Raw genomic sequence first — 17,022 nt, forward strand, 5'->3', positions numbered from 1 at the left:
CTACGCGAGAAATCTTGCGCCTGCGCAGTAAGTCTGTAAACAGTTCCTAAACTAGTTCTTTCACAATACATTCCGTACAGATCTTCAGGGAGAACTCAGAAATACACAGGGGTGACAAGCAGACTTTATACACGCAGCATGGCTCGCGTAACAACCTGATTTTACAGTTTATACTGATTTTACCTGATTTTACATGATTGTACCTGAATTTACATGTTTATACTGATTTTACATGATTTTACCTGATTTTACATGATTTTACATGATTGTACCTGATTTTACATGTTTATACTGATTTTACATGATTTTACATGATTGTACCTGATTTTACATGTTTATACTGATTTTACCTGATTTTACATGATTTTACATGATTGTACCTGATTTTACATGTTTATACTGATTTTACCTGATTTTACATGATTGTACCTGAATTTACATGTTTATACTGATTTTACATGATTTTACCTGATTTTATATGATTGTACCTGATTTTACCGGATTTTATATGATCTTAAATTATTTTTCATGATTTTATATGATTTTTCATGACTTTCTATGATTTTACATGATTTTGCATGATTTTACTTGATTCCACATGATTTTACATGATTTTACTTGATTCCATATGATTTTACAGCATTCTACATGGTTTTAGGTTCTGGTCCATTCTCCATTTGAATTCCCTGTAGTTTCCAAGAAAAGTATTGCTGTCCCTCTAGCAGCTGAAACTTTTATTGGTGTATCAGCACAAGTTACAATATCGTAAGTTTAACAATTCAAAATAGTTATTTATAAGCATTTAAATAAATAATCAATTTAATTTCAAACAAATCATTAAGATATTACAACCTATAGTCATCGATTATTTTTCGAAACATTCGTATATAGTTAATATTTAATATTCGTTTAGTATACAATGCACTTAAAACGCCTTAAGTGCATTGTATATTAAACAAATAACAAATATTATGAAAAATCATCTTTATACAAATACGTCGAAAAATAATCCATGACTTTAGGTTGCGATATCTGAATGATTTGTTTTAAATTAAAATGATTTTTTATCCCTTTAAACATAGTTATTTAATCATTTACACACAGAGAATAATACAAATTGTGGTGCCTTGAAGACCTTTAAATAAAACACGATTTTTTATATGTTTTTATCAAGCAGATGAATTTGAAAGTAAAAAAAGTAATTTGTTACATTTAAAGTTTGGTTGTCAGGGATTTTAATTTAAAAAAAAACAATTTAAAAAAAAACAGCATTTCAGGAAGATGTTTATTTTACATCTAAAAACTTAATGATTTTATAAAGGCTCAGTAACATTTCATATAGTTACACTTCAAAAACGACACTTGCTATAACTACATTTTTATATAATTACACTTACTAAAATTATACTTTCTATGATGGCATTTCCTATAGAGTTACATTTCATATCAGGTTAAATTTCATATATAGTTACACTTCCTATAGTTACACATTATGTTGGGAATGGGATAGGTTAGATTAAGAAAATTTCTGGGCCGAGCGCTGCGCCTTCTTAAATGTTAAATAATTAAACAATTTTGAGTTAGGTCAGGTTTAAACTATTTCTGGGTCCAGCACCGCACTAGAACAGGCTAGGAGCCAAACGCTGTGTAAAATAAATGAAAATCAATTTGGAATTTGGAAACGTAAATTTTAGCAAATGTAATTACAGGAAATGTAACTAAAGAAAGTATAATTATAAGAAGTGTAACTTTATAGAAAATGTAACCTCAGAAGAAATGTAAGAAATGTTATTATATAAAATGTAATTTATAAAAAATGTAATTATAGAAAGGGTAATTACATGAATAAAGTTTAACGGTATTAAATGTAACTGAGCTTCGTTAAAACAGTATTTTCAGTTTGTTCTAAAAGCTACCGTTTGTTACAAAACATCAAAACACATTAAGAAATATTTTTTATAGGTATCATGCAATTTTAAGCAGCAAAAAAATATAAAATTCGCCGTTATTTTTAAACGCATCCGTTATTTCTTTTTTATTTGACCGTTCTTTTTTTTCGGACACTTACACTTACAGACACTTTTTTAATACAAAAATACATTTTCAAACGTATTTGTACATATCATATTCATGCCTAACTTGACCAACATTTAGAGATATGTATTAGGATTAAAGTCAAGGATTTCTTTAAACAAATAAACCAAACTTTAAAGGAAAATTAAGTAAAATAATGCAAAGTATAAAGTAAGATGAATTTAGTTTAAAACGGAAATATAAAGTCTACGGAAAAGGAACTGTCACAAACAACCAAGATAAACCTTAGATATTTTGAACTTTGAATTATGTTAGATTAAATAATCTAAGTTTAAATGTTAAAGATTTGCACCACCAGGTTGCAAAGGTATAAGGATTAGAAAATTTGAGGTTGAGGCAAACATTCTGTTAGGTCTGACAGTGTGAAAGACATGTCCCCATATAGAAGAAGATGTCTAATGCCAGAAGAAACTGATGTTCCCGAGTTAAACGTTAAACTAGAAGCATTTGATACTTACACACAGGTATTATGTCAAATACTATTAGAAGGTGTTAATCTTGTCTATGCCTAGCATACTGACTCTGTGATCTATCCAGGTAACATTCGTTGCATAAAACGTGCTGGGTCGAATTTCACCTTGGTATCCAGATAGGTCAGTAAGCCTGAATGCATATTTAGTACGTGTTGTATATAGAGGAACGGATCATTCAGCTTTCAGAGTGGGGAGGGCAAACAGTGGGACTAACTATGACTCCCCTGGGCAACGCTGGGTTCCCATGAGTTATAATACTATACATAGGCTTTATATGACAAACTAAAAAAAAAGTTTACAGCTGCAGGGGACCAAGAATGTATAAAAAAGACTGATGAAATTCCGTAAAGTCGTCTCTGAAGTCTCATCCTTTGTGGGTAACCCTGTATTAAGTCCAGATTATTATTTTTTTTAATTAAGGCAAATTGTCTGATTGAATGTGCTGCTGCTGCAATGTTAAAGCTGTGTGGATGTGTACCGTACTACTTTCCAACCCTACCTAAACCATTTATTCAAGCAAATGTTAAGATGGGAAAATATCCAGGAAGTTCTGGATTTTGCTTCACTGAAAATCTGGTCTGCCTAGGCAACAATCAAGGCAATCATGTGATCAAATCATTCAAATTTGTATTCATCCTTTCTTTTTGTGAAAATGAATGCGCAATGCTTGTATTATTCTTCTAATAGTCAATACATCAGATGCACTGGAAGATAATTTGTTGTCCAACCAGTAAGCATTTTTGTTCACCAAGATAGACCAGACCCCAAATTTAATGAATTTAGGTCGCGTCTCAAATCCCCCAAAAACCGGTTTCAATTGAGCGCCGGCTGAAATCTAGAAAAATTAAATACAATTTTAAGTGAAACCAATCATATTTGAGCCGTAAGCCGCAGCTCAAATTCTTTAAATTCGGCCATAGCTACAGATCAAGTTTTGCACTAGTTGTGCGCAATTGAGTATATGGAAACTCTTATTTAAAGTCAAAGATTCAGGATGGATTTGACTCAGTGGTTCAAATTTGAGCCGGCCAAATTCAGTTAAAAAAATCAAAAGTTGAGTAAATCTAGTATCAGTGTAAAGGTGCCAGCTATTAGATATTATTGCATTAATAAAAAATATACATACATAGAAAATGTATAGTTGACAAACAATAAAAGATGCAAAAATGTAAGTATAGTTCAATGGACTCTAAGCCTAATTTCAAGTGACCTTCCATTTAAAGAAAGGCAACCTTGATTGAGAATAGTACTGTTAATACCTTTTTCTGTTTAATACTGAGTAAGATATTGTTTTTTTTTCTATGTTCAAATGTGTTCAATGCCAATTTTCCATATATTGATTCCTGAGCTGAGATTTTAAAAGCTTAAACCCGAATAAAAAGGTCTTATTGTCTAGCTAGACTCAAGTCACCCTTAGTAAAGCTCAGGTCAAGACACGGGTTTTTGACGGCCTTGTGTATAGTAAAAACTGACCGCATTGGGTTTTTCGCTCTTGTAGGCTTGGGTGTCTTTTAATAGCTGATGATCGGAAAATTCGTAAAAACTATTTGTACTTTTCAAATCTTGGGAATTATTTGTAGTGTTAAATTTGACACCAAAGGTATAAAATAAACATACTATAAAAATAATATCTCTATGTAAAGTTCGAATATTAGAAATTTACACCTCCTTATCACAGCTGGTCTGTCTGCTATAGAGTGAAATGAACAGATTTGTTTAAATTAACAAATCTGTTAACAACAGAGAGAAATTAACCCTATCGCTGCTGGGGTACTTGAAAACAAATTGACCCCCCCCCCCTCTAAATCCCATGTTTTATGTCCAAATATGACAAATGATACATCATTAGAAAGCTCTTGGGCTCTACTTTTAGAATCAGCAAAAAAATTTGCAAATTTGCATAAATTGAATTTTTTATTGCAAAATCCAGTTATATGAAAAATGAAAAATTATACATTTTTGAAAAGCCCTTGACCATGCCATTTCAAATATGTAAAAAGTTTTGCAAAATTTTAAATAACCTGATTTTTAATCAAGAAAAACTAAAAATGTGCAAATTTCCTTTGACAGGTCGTTTGCAAAAAATTTGCAATTTTTTTTTCGCAAAACTTGTGCAATCCGTTTTCTTATGTCATAGGCTTTCCTGAGGACTCAGGCAGTTAGTATTAAAGCCCGGTTTTAGGCCTAAAGGGAGGGCTTTGGGTATGTAAGAAAAGTCAGAAAATTTCAACAGCATCAGACCAATACTTTTTGAGTTATGTAAAAAAACTACAGGGGGGGGTCAAATTGACCCCCCCCCCCAGCAGGAATAGGGTTAAGAAACAAATTGTTACTTAATGATAATATTTTGTTAAACAAACTGACCAATTGAAAAAGAACTGCTGAGAAGTCCAACTCTACTTTTGTAAAATTTAAAATGATCACAATGATGAGTTTTCAGGTATTTTTAATGCATTTGCATCTCTGGACACTGAAGACGGTGAAAGTGCAAATGAAGGATTGACATGTAATTGCCCAGATGATTGTGATGAGATTGTTTATAATAAGGTTTGGAAGGTTTTTGGACTGTTCCTTGCAGAGATTCATTTTTGTCAAGGAATAACATTTTTGAGAACAAACTAAATTTTTCTTAAACGATGTTATTGTCCAGAAAAAAACAATCGATGGATAAACGATGTAAAAGCGTTCAAACTATCTTTAACAAATATTCCCAAAGATTTTTTAAAATCCTTTGGTTTTGTAATGAATACATGTTTTTTTAAACAATTTTTTTAAAAATAATTTTGTTCTTACTGCATGAATGATTTTACTGAACAAATGATTTTACCAATTTTACTGAACAGTTGTTCAGTGAGACAATGAATGAAACAGATGTAAAATTAGTTTTATTTTGAGAACAAACAAAATAAATTTTTTAATGATTGAAAAAAAGAGTCCGTTCATGAAAAATGAACGAAAAAGGCCTAACGTGCCCATCTCTACCTCTTTTTGTGATTTTGATATCAGGAAAGTAGAAAGGATAAAGAAAACGATGTTATCCATCCTTGATCTAAAATGGAAAATTGTATATCTCTATTCAAATATCTGTTTCAGGAGGTATCAAGTGGAAAATTGAAGGATAATAACGATGTAAGTAATTTTCTGACTCCGCAAGATAAGTTAAAGAAAAAACATTGTTAAGTGTGAAAGAATGGTCTTTAACTAACTTGTATTTACTATAGATTATAAGACTTCTGACTTATGATCTGGTTCTTAGAAATTACTTTTTAAAAATCTGAGAAAAAAACTCAAATCTTTTTTAAAAAAATTCTCATAAAACTCATCACCAATTTCAGATTGTTAAGGTTGTTTCCCAAAAAATTTCCTCAGCGTTTTTTCAGATGTGTCAGAAGTGAAAAAATTTATCAATTTTTCAAATTCAAAATGAAAGAAAAGACCAGTTTCTTTAACTAATATTTTTTTTTCTAGGCTCTTTTGAATACTATACTGTGCACTAGGCGTACTGTTCTCAGTACAGAATGCTGGACAAATTACTATCACGATCATTGTTTCTATACAATGTTTCGAAAGGAATATCGTGCCTTGAAAACTCTACATAGAAATAATTTTAAATTCTTTGACTACTGGGCCGAAGATTGTGCAGACAGGTATTCTTCTTTTCCCTCTGCATGAGACTGCCATTATTGGCTTGCCATCACAAAGTATTAACTCCCTGTGAATTATCTGTTTTGAGACAAGGGCTATATATGTTTGTAATCATTTCCCCTTCCTTTTGAAAATAGTAGAGCTGTTTTATTGGAAAGTAAATGATATTTTGTGTTAATTTCCAATGAAAATATGTTCATCAATGGTATATTATAGTAAAGACTATGCTTAAAGGTCGTCTCTGTATGATAAATCTCTCTTTATCTACAACAATAAAGCTCTTCGCTAGCTTATATATATGTATATATATAGATATCTATATTATATGTAAATATAACATTTTGAATAAAAAGCTGAAATATATTACATTAGATTTATATTATGCTATAGCTGGACATTTTTTGATGAAACCAATTATATCCTGGGGGTAACAAAGGCTAAAAAATCGGAGTCTTATTTTCAAAATTCGATGTATTTTTTAAATTTTACATGCAACGCCGGCACTTCAGCTAGTATTAATTAAAAGTGTAGATGACTTATTTATTTCCTCTTGAAAACATAATTGTCAATGTCAATTTACTGTATAAAGGTTAGTTATATTTTATACTAAACACCTTTTTTGTTACCTGCAGACAGAAGACAAAAGTTTTATTTTTGGCCAGCTCTTGAATTAACTAGATCATTCATAGTGAGGTAAAATTAAAGGCAGTAGCCCAGTTTTGAAAATTAATGCAACTTTGCAATTCAGTTTGGATCTATATGCTGGTTATATCGCTGTATTTGATCTATAGGATATGTATTACATCTGCTTTGTATTCCCTCTACAGAAGATAGAAAAGCCAAAAATGTGCCAAAATGGCATTTTTTTATAGCCAGTGATTAATTCTCCAATTATCTGAATCATTTAAGAAGATTTCCAACTATGCTCTTGTTCAATCAAGTTTTGAATGCCTTGATAAACCCATTTTGGTTATTTTTTAATAATTGATTCTGGCAATTTATAAGAATCTATTAAAGTTTTACAAGATTCTATTAAATTACTGTCACATTATTAGTAATTTTTCTCAGGTTTGTCATAAGATAGGGTCTTTTAACAGTTTTATCAAATAGCAAAGAACTTTTTTTTAGAACTTTCCAGAAGAAAACCGCAAATTCTGCTATGGTGCATGTGTACTTCAGAGATCTGGGGTTAACCAAATTTACTAAAGATCAACTTTTCGGCTGGCAGGATATTCTAGGTAATTATATATATTGCATTAAACCATGATTTCAAGTGACCCTCCATACAAAGATGACAAAACCAGATTAAAAATGATACCATTGTACTTAAAATTTTAATCCGATCTATAATGAGGATAATAAGGTCATTTTTCTAAGTTTATACTGCATGGATCATACAAAGCATTTAACGGAACTGCCTTAAATGTTGTAAATTGGTCATTGCTATCTTTGCATGGAGATTTAAGGGTCTTTTCAAATTATGGTTACAGTCCCTAAAAAAATTTATTTGAAGAAGAGGGATAGATTTAGGATAAATAAAAGTCTTTCAAACCATAACGGAAAATTCTGTTAAAGAACGGGAAAACCCCTTTCGTTAACAAAGGAGAATAAAAGTTTATGAAAAATAGTGCGGAAAAAAAACAGACTGAGGCAGACAGGTTTTAAATTTGTTGACGACTTGTGACAATTTTTCTTCTTAAAATTGCACAAAAACACCAGCCCTACTTGGAAGTTCAATATTGTTGTCATCAAATTGTATGTTTGTAACAATTGTAGTATTTAATACATGGTCCCTTAGATTAACTCCACCCTCTTTCTCCGGGCTGAGCATGAATCAAAACTCCGGAGCTAAGCAGTGCACTTAGAACCTTAAGAGCATAAAGACAACTCCGTCTGTACCAAAGGGTTCGGGGGCTTGCACTAATATACTGCTATCAGATATATTATAACAAACATGTCTTCAAGAGAATAGAAGACGCCTCCAGCCCCATCATCATTCACAAGTACACAGGATCAGAGTACTCTGCCTCTCACAGTGGTTTGTCTCTGTAGGTCTTTCAGGGAAGATCTCATAATTAACATACCAGCCACTCCAACATCAGATAAGAATGTATCAGTTTTTGTTCTCTCTGGATAATCCCATTCAAGCAGCCAGCAGATCCAATCTGACCTTTCACTCCAGGGGAAGAGAAAATCATGAGGATATATGAGGACGTAACTTATCATCCTCAGGACATGATTGAGATACCAGGAGGTTTCCAGGTACAGAGATACTGTATAAGAACAGAGAGACCAGAGATAGGTTCAGAAGCATGGATAAAGAGTTTTGGTCCTGAACAAGCTGCTAGATATATATCAGCTCTTCGCAGACCATGCACGCCTGATTCAGATCCTGAGATGGAGGCACTTCTGGTAGATTCTAAACCAAGGAATGATCCTCCAATACCTCAACCAGCTCCATACAGTCATTCAGCTCAAAAGAGACCATGGACACCTGGAGCAGCTAAGATTGCAGAGGAAGCAGCTAGGATTGCAGAGGAAGCAGCATATGAACCAACAGTAAACCTGGAAGCTGCTGCTGAAGATCTGATGCCGAAACTTTTAGATGATCATCCTCTGAGAAATCTGTCCCCAGATCCCCAAGTCCAGAGATAGAACTAGGAGAGATTGTAGAACCGGATGAAGCTGTAGAGATGGATCCAAATTCGATACAGATTGTTCATGATGGGTTTGGTGCAGAGCATCCACCCATCCTTCTCTTGAAGATCGAAGATGATGGAGAAAACTTTTTTTAACTTATCGGAATTATCAAGCTACAGGAGTGAGAATAGCTGTTATTGAAAGACAGTTTGAAGCCTACAATGCTCTTCCTCCTTCTCCAGATGCATTTGACCCTCATTCACAAGCTGAACTCCGTATGCCTCTTATGACAGAGCTATGCAGCGAGCCAGGATCTTTTTGATCCATCCAGGCTGTCTCCCAAACCTGAAATAACAAGATGATTTGATTAAGATTAACATTGTATAGATTATTGTGCTAATAAACTCTAAAGTTGTCAATCTCATTTAATGATCCCCAGAAAAGATAGAGAGATAGAAACGTTAGAAATATAGTTATAAAAGGGATCAATTAAAAGGCACTAGGACATATAACTAAATGTTAACACAAGCCCTAACTAGTGGGAGTAAATTTTTGATCTGTGGTGTCCCTAGGATATAATCATTGGTCAGAGAAATTAGTCCTTGAAAATCGACAAGTAAACTAAATAGTGATAATTTATTAATACATTTAAATATAACACAATTCTTGCAGATAAGACACTTATTTGAATTTTTTTGCTTTGAAATCTTTAAATCTGAAATCTGGATTTATTATTTAAGCACAATTGAAGTATTTTGACAAACTTAAGAAGTGTCATTTTAATTAAAGATGTGACCAAGTAAAAACAATTTTCATATAAATCAAATTTTTATCTATTTCAGCCCAATTTGGCGGAACAGCTGGCCTTTGTATGGGATTCAGTTTACTTAGTGGATGTGAGATTGTATACTTTCTCCTCTGCAGACGATGCTTTAAAAAATAATACTTTTTTCTGAGTGCGTAAACACCATCTGAGCTGAAATATTATATTGTGTTCAACTCATTAAAGGGAGTGTTCGCGAAAAATGAAAGGGGGTACAGGCTTACAACGAAAAATAAGCGCTTTTTATGGCTACTAATTTCACTTCTATGTGTTGCGTCCGTTAGGAGAAAATTGTTAAAAACGACTTATGCTGAATAACATAGCATCTACCAAAATTGATAACGTTGCAATATACGACTTGGATCGAAAACAGTCAAATTAATTTCAATCAAATCATTAAGATATTACAAACTGAAGTCATCGATTATTTTTCGCCAAATTTGTATATAGTTCATTTTTCATAATATTTTTTACTTCTTTTATATACAATGCACTTAAAACAACGATTTTTTCCCACTAGGTGTCTCTGCCTCGTAGACTCATAAAGAGCATCAAGAGCAGAGGCACCTGGCGGACAAACTAATCGGTGTTTTAAGTGCATTGTATATAAAACAAATACAAAATATTATGAAATATCAACTTTATGTGAATGTATCGAAGAATAATTGATGACTAAAAATTGTAATATGTAAATGATTTGTTTGATTATAAATTGATTTTTTTACGATCCGAGTCATGGATTTCAATTTTCTCAATTTGGGTGGATGCTATGTTATTCGTTATTCCATGTATCTTTGCAACCTGATGGTGAAAACCTTTTATATTTCAAATTTAGATTTTGGTCAAACACTTTTCATGGTTTGAAATGTCAACGGGTAGCAAAGATTTGAGTTTGTAGCAACAACTCAGTTTTTAAGCTACTTTCCTAATTTTTTACTTCATTTTGTTTGTTTTGACAAATTTAACCAACAAACTGAATTCACTCTTCAGAATTTTGTTATGATTTATTCTGAAATATATAAAAAAGTAAAATAACGTGTAAAGACAAAAATTCAAAAGATTATTAATCCAAAGTTTGAATATTATTTGAATGAGAACATTTACGGATTTAGCTTTAGATTAAAATTTTAAATTATTTAAGATTAGATAATAAATGCACTGATGTATATTTATCTATGTATTTATATCGTGTTAATTTCTTGTATTTTTGCTTGAATATAAATTTTGCACCATTGCATTCCTTTTTCTTCATTCCAAAAAATATGAACTATAAGTTCGGAACTTTTGTGTGGATATACTTGATCTTGATATCCAATGTAGGTACTTTTACATTTAAAGATAAATGCTTGATCCCACTTTTCACTCTTGTATGCCGAGAGTTCATTAGCGCCTGATCCAATCAGGGTTTAGTCATGTGATTGTTGTCTATTCTGAACCAATAGAAATAGTATGGCGGTAACATCTTTCTTTCTATCTATCTATTATCCAATCAGAGTTATAAATTCCTTCAATCGGCGCTATCAGTGAATGGAAATACTTATTTCTACTGAAACTTTAGTGTTTTGTAGCTTATCCTGCAGGGTAATGACAATCACGAAGAGGAATTAAATTAATCTGCAGATCTACATAAGATGGAGGTCAATGTTTGATCTCGAGATTCACAGCACAAAAATTCTGACTTTTGTTTCATGATTAAAAGACAGAAGATTATCTTTTAAAATAGCGTAATTGATTCGAGAAATATGCATAAATGTTTGCCGTCTAGAAGACATTTACGAGGGTACAGGATAAAAATTAAAATAAAAAGTTTCAAATCAGTATACACCACTTTTCATTTTGTTAAAGTCCAATTCTAAAACTCTCTTGTAAAGAGGTTTCTAAAGGGAGTGACCGGCTATGTAAGGTAGTTGAACTGAGTATGCAGTGTTGCGGAAAACTTCTTTCGGATTCAGAATAATGAGAAAATAGAAACTAATAATTGAACAAGATTACTTATTTTCGAAGATATGATTAATTTTTATTTGCTCAAAATGTTCCTATACATGACGTCTGTATTTTATCATAGAACTTTTTTTTACATTTTATGTCGTCGTTATTTAATAATTAAAAAGAAACTAATTCTAAAAACGTATCCACCCCCAAAGTAGGAGTTTTGAACGTCGAATTTACGCTCAAACTCTGGGTTTATGGATCTTTAAAAAGTTTAATATGAAATTAATCCAAAAGAAGTTTTCCACAACAATGCATACTCAGTTCAACTACCTTACATAATAGCCGGTAACTCCCTTTAAATAATAAAATGTCTAACTCAAATTTTCAGTTTTATCAAGCTAAAATCTCTGAATAAAGGATTCTTTTCAAAAATATTGTATTTTTAATTTAGCCTGCTGCACTTGGAGTAATAAGAGAAAAAATGGTATCATATATTTTAAACTTCTTTAGTTTTCGTTTCAACCTCGTTTGTGACCATGCTACATTCTAAATTTGTAACATTTAATATTTTTCATCCTTACCTAAACCATATTCAGGTTGGCGTCTGGTTTAACTGAAATAGTCTGGGATCCCCCTATATTTCCTTATTGTGATATAAAGCTTTAACATTTGATACACTTTTGGAATATCCAAACAATTAGCAAAGGAATTGAGTTTTAGCAACAAATTCTCATTTTCTGATGCCTATATCTTTGCAACACTATGTTGTAGACCTTTGATATGTCAAACTGTAAGTTCTGTTAGATAAAAAAGTATTAGTTTGAAATATCATAGATTTACACCATCCGGTTGCAAAAATATAGGGATGAGAACATTCAAGTTTGTGGCAAAAACTCAGTTCCTTTGCAAAATTTCAGACTGTCTAAAATTATGTTTACAATTCTAGAGTTTAAATAATAAAAAATAAAAAAATTTAAAATAAATAAAAACTCAGATTTAGTTATTCGAATTGAAGTTTCATGAATATTTAAAAATATTTATTTTGTTGAATCAAGCACTGTAAACAGCAAGCAAACAATTGAACACATTTCTAGAATATTCTTTTAAAAAAGGGTGTCCCACGAAACATGACTGTTGAGAAACGAAATGATCATAGATCTTGGTCGAAATTAATTTTATATTCCCGGTAATTTTGAAAGTGCACGAAAAAGACAGACCACTTTTTGGGATTGCAAAACTAGGACATTTTGTGTGATTAATAATTTAATAATTCTACTTCTAAATTTGGTTAATGAATGAATACGGCAAATTATTTTAAAGGTTGTCGCTAGAACTGTCATGTTTCGTGGGACACCCTGTAGATCAAACCACTCTCCATAATGTTCACTTTAAGACTCAAATCAAAATTTCTCTTTATCAGACGGTCAGTGTTTAAGAGTCATGTAATAATTGCACTTTGAACGTAACTATAATAAATATGTTAAACATTGTCTAAGGATCTAACTTCGTTAATCCTTAAATACGTAAAACTTGTAATGCGATCGACTAAGACTAGCTGCGTATTGTGTTCAGATTAATATATAAATGCGTAATATTGTGAATATGTAACTTACCTTTTCATTGAAACATACAAATTGAGATCGTGCCTTGAGTATTGGCATTGATCAATAAATCACTATTGTCCGGATCGCTATTGTTGATAGTTCTTGGGATTGTAGCCATGTGGATCATGTCCTGTTTGAGACATTGATCAATAGATGGCTATTGTCCAGTTGACATAGCAAATGAAAATGTGTCCAGTGTTAGTGGCGTTGATAGTTCTCATGATTGTAGCCTTGTGGATCGTAGCCTGTTTGAGACATTGATCAATAGATCGCTATAGTCCGGTTGACATAGCAAACGAGATAGCACCCAGTGTAGTGGCGATGATGGTTCACAGGATTTTAGCCATGTGGATTGTGTCCTGTTTGAGACATTGATCAATTGATTGCGAGTGTCTGTATTGACACCGATAGCTAACCAGATCGCTCCCAGTGTTAGAGGCGTTGATAGTTCAAGGGATTGTAGATATGGGGGATGAATTACACAAACTAGACAAACAAATTAGACAAACTTTTAAGAGTATGGCATTTACTACTGTCAGTCCTTCACATAATTAATACAATGATGGAGACTTCAAAGACGACTGTACTGTAATTTTTTGATTTCTTTGTCCGATCATTGAAAAGACTAAAAAAGACTTTATTCGTGGCAGAATACTTAATTTAACCTAAGAAACGTCAAATTAAAAGATTTTCACGTCGTCTTTACATTCGCATCCTTTGTGGGTAACCCTTTAGCGTAAGATACAAGTGAAAGAATAAACCTCGGTCTTCATTTAGGGTTTAAATTCAAAACTCTTTGTCTACGAAAATACTATTTTATTTTTTAAAGCATCGTCTGCAGAGGAGAAAGTAGATCAGCTCACACCCACTAAGTAAACTGAATCCAATGCACAGGCCAACAGTTCCACCAAATTGAGCTAAAAATGACAATATTGTTATCTTAAAGACGTAATTTCAAGTGACCATCCATGTTCAGAATGGGGTGACCACCATTTCACACTATTTCACATCCTTTCACACCATTTGACACCATCCACACCATTTCACACCATTACACACCATTTCACACCATTTCACACCATTTCACACCATTTCACACCGTTTCACATCGTTTCACACCATTTCACACCATTTCACACCATTTTACACCATTTCACACCATTTCACACCATTTCACACCATTTCACACCATTTCACACTATGTCACACCATTGCCCCTTTGATTTTCCATGTTGACGGACTTATCCTTCAAAAGCGCTTGTAATTGTCGATAACTTTGTTTGCAAACTGTTTTATATTTAGAAATAATAATATTTACTTTCCAGAATTCGCAAAAACTAAATATTTTTACTGGATTTTTTTTACCGCCGTTGAACAAATATATGGAGATATATCTTATACAGTGATAACCAGAAAACAATGGCATAAAGATATTTAGAATTTCTAAAATATATGCGGAAAAATTTGCTTCACTCATTATTGTACGTATAAATCAAAATTAGACGCTACGAGGTCACAAAGTCATTTTGTCTTAATGTGTAAGATTTTTGATATTTTAATATTTCTAACCTACTATATCCTGCCACCCGTAAAGCTGATCAGTTGTAAACTTAGTTAAACCCATATCTCTGAAGTATACATGCACCAATGCAGTATTTGCCATTTTCTTCCGGAAAGTCCTAAAAGATTAATTTTACTATTTGATTAAAACTTCTCAATGACCCTGTCATATGGCACACCTGCAAAAAAACTTAGTTTCACTGATCGAAACCTGTGATATTGATTTGTAAAACTTTGATAGATTCTCATAAATTGCAAGACTCAAGAATAAAAAAACTAAAATGGGTTTGTCTAATTATTGATTAATTTAAGAATTCAACTATAGTTAAAAGAAAGGAAAAAACATTTTCGATCTTTTTATATACAGGGTGTCCCAAAAAACATGGGACGAATTGGATATCGTCTTTGTTATGAATTAGCATTGTAATACCTAACTTCAAAAGCCATAATATTATTATGTCTGCTAGAGTTTGTATACTGCAATTTACTTGTTTTACTAAGTACAAACTCTTACAGATTACAGCTTTCTCATGACCAAGGAGAATTGAATACAAGGAGGGGGCAATAGGGTTTCTGTACACTTTGCTGTGACGTTTTTGGGCTGCTGGAGAACTAGTTTTTGCGTAACAACAATAATAAAGATTGTAAACAATAACACAAATGATAAACAGACCTTTGGTGCATCAATCACTGGGGTTAGATGAAGATTCACCGTATACTAACTCTGTTGACTTTAAAAGTCAATATGATAAAATAAAAGAGATCTAAATGGATATTTCTAACATTTATTTAATAAAAACGAAAGTTTTGAAATAGTTTCCCAAGTGGCATTATAAAATTGGTTGGTTTAGAAATTAACAAAAGGAATAAATGACGACTATTTGGTGGGACTTCATGGGAGTGATGTAGAGCTTCATGTTGGTGGAGCAGATCAACAGGTACTTTGCGCTGAGTATCTGCGTCATCATCAACTTTTAGTATAAAACTAAAATCCTTTACTTTTTCAATCATTTTTAACAAGATAATACTACTTTCACAGTTTACTAACTCATGTTTGTTTACATTAGATCAGCTGCCTTCATTATTGTTGTTACGCAAAAACTAGTTCTCCAGCAGCCCGAAAACGTCACAGCAAAGTGTACGGAAACCCAATTGCCCCCTCCTTGTATTCAATTCTCCCATGCTCATGACTAAATACCACAAAAACAAGGTAATTATTACAAGTCGAACATAAATAACTGTGCTTGGAAAAATTTTGAATGGCTGCTTAAAAAAATTTTCAGTAAAACAGCCGCTTAAGATATTGATATAATAAAATATATAAGAAAAACTGGCGGCATAAAAAACAAGTTAAAACTAAAGTTTTGAAACTTTGATAAGAACAGGGGCGCGAATCGCAAAGTACTATAATTTATCAATAATTAATATATATTGGAAAAATTAAGAAATATGATTTTTTTTAATAAAAATAATTAGATAAAAAATACCTTTCAACACAATCACTTGATTTCCCATTGTTTTGCAGATTATTGTGATAATGAAGATTGTATAAGGCTTCATATTCTTGTTTGAAGGATGTATTGAAACACTTGATATGGTTTGAAGTGTTCTGGGGCCGAATTTAATGAATAATTTTAACTGCTTCCGCCGGTTCAAATTTGAATCACTGATTTAAATCCTTTGTAAATTTTTAACATTGAATCTGTGGTTCAAATTTGAACCAGCTTTTCAGCGACTTAGCTCAATTTCATCAAAGTCGGTCCCTTGTTAAGGTTTAATGAATTAATCTGCTCTTGCTCATGACAAAGGGCAGTGTTCAGTAATGCCTAGTAAAATATTCATACAAAAATTATTAATTATTTTATGCAAAGATATTGGCACCTGATTAAAACTTAAATCTCATAAAAATGTGGAAGGGTGTTTTTTTCGTATCTAATTAATTGTAAGCATGGAAAGGCTTACTTGTAAATATGCCTGTAGTCTACAATAGCAGTGAGGCGGAAGACAAACGTGTGGATAATCAAAGTTAAGGTTGCCCTAGAGTTCTATTTAAACTCAGGCCATTAGACTTGATCCACGAGGCAACAGGAATAAGATTCGCCAGGCTAAAGCCAAAATTAAGGTTAGCCGTCACAAAGAACCGAAAGAGGAAGGTTAATCCGCCACATGAAGACGGAAGAAAGGCGGAGAGTCTGTCAGAGAGCTCCGGTTTTATTCCAAAAAGTAGTATTGATTATTATCTGTGTATTTT

At 32.2% G+C, this 17,022-nt stretch overlaps 1 protein-coding gene and 1 long non-coding RNA gene across 3 annotated transcripts; one reads left to right on the forward strand and one right to left on the reverse strand.

Moving 5' to 3' along the window:
- Positions 1 to 550: 550 nt before the first annotated feature.
- Positions 551 to 10,046, forward strand: LOC111709013 (uncharacterized). 2 transcript variants are annotated; one of them, XM_023482579.1, is made up of 8 exons: positions 551 to 765; positions 2,447 to 2,558; positions 2,988 to 3,165; positions 5,008 to 5,114; positions 5,661 to 5,696; positions 6,036 to 6,214; positions 7,341 to 7,450; positions 9,695 to 10,046. In XM_023482579.1, the coding sequence occupies exons 2-8, from the start codon at positions 2,466 to 2,468 to the stop codon at positions 9,793 to 9,795; spliced, it is 804 nt and encodes a 267-aa protein (XP_023338347.1). In that variant the 5' UTR covers positions 551 to 765; positions 2,447 to 2,465; the 3' UTR covers positions 9,796 to 10,046. The 2 variants fall into 2 exon arrangements, with proteins under 2 accessions (XP_023338347.1, XP_023338348.1); XM_023482580.1 differs by lacking the exons at positions 7,341 to 7,450; positions 9,695 to 10,046 and adding an exon at positions 6,845 to 7,124.
- Positions 10,047 to 12,637: 2,591 nt separating this feature from the next.
- Positions 12,638 to 16,379, reverse strand: LOC111709015 (uncharacterized). The gene is made up of 3 exons (XR_002766773.1): positions 16,259 to 16,379; positions 14,781 to 14,890; positions 12,638 to 14,128 (listed from the first exon to the last, which is right to left on the reverse strand). It is a non-coding gene; the product is annotated as an uncharacterized LOC111709015 (long non-coding RNA).
- Between the last annotated feature and the right edge of the window lie 643 nt (positions 16,380 to 17,022).

This window comes from Eurytemora carolleeae, unplaced genomic scaffold (assembly GCF_000591075.1).
Source record: "Eurytemora carolleeae unplaced genomic scaffold, Eaff_2.0 scaffold929, whole genome shotgun sequence".
NCBI lineage: Eukaryota > Metazoa > Arthropoda > Copepoda > Calanoida > Temoridae > Eurytemora > Eurytemora carolleeae.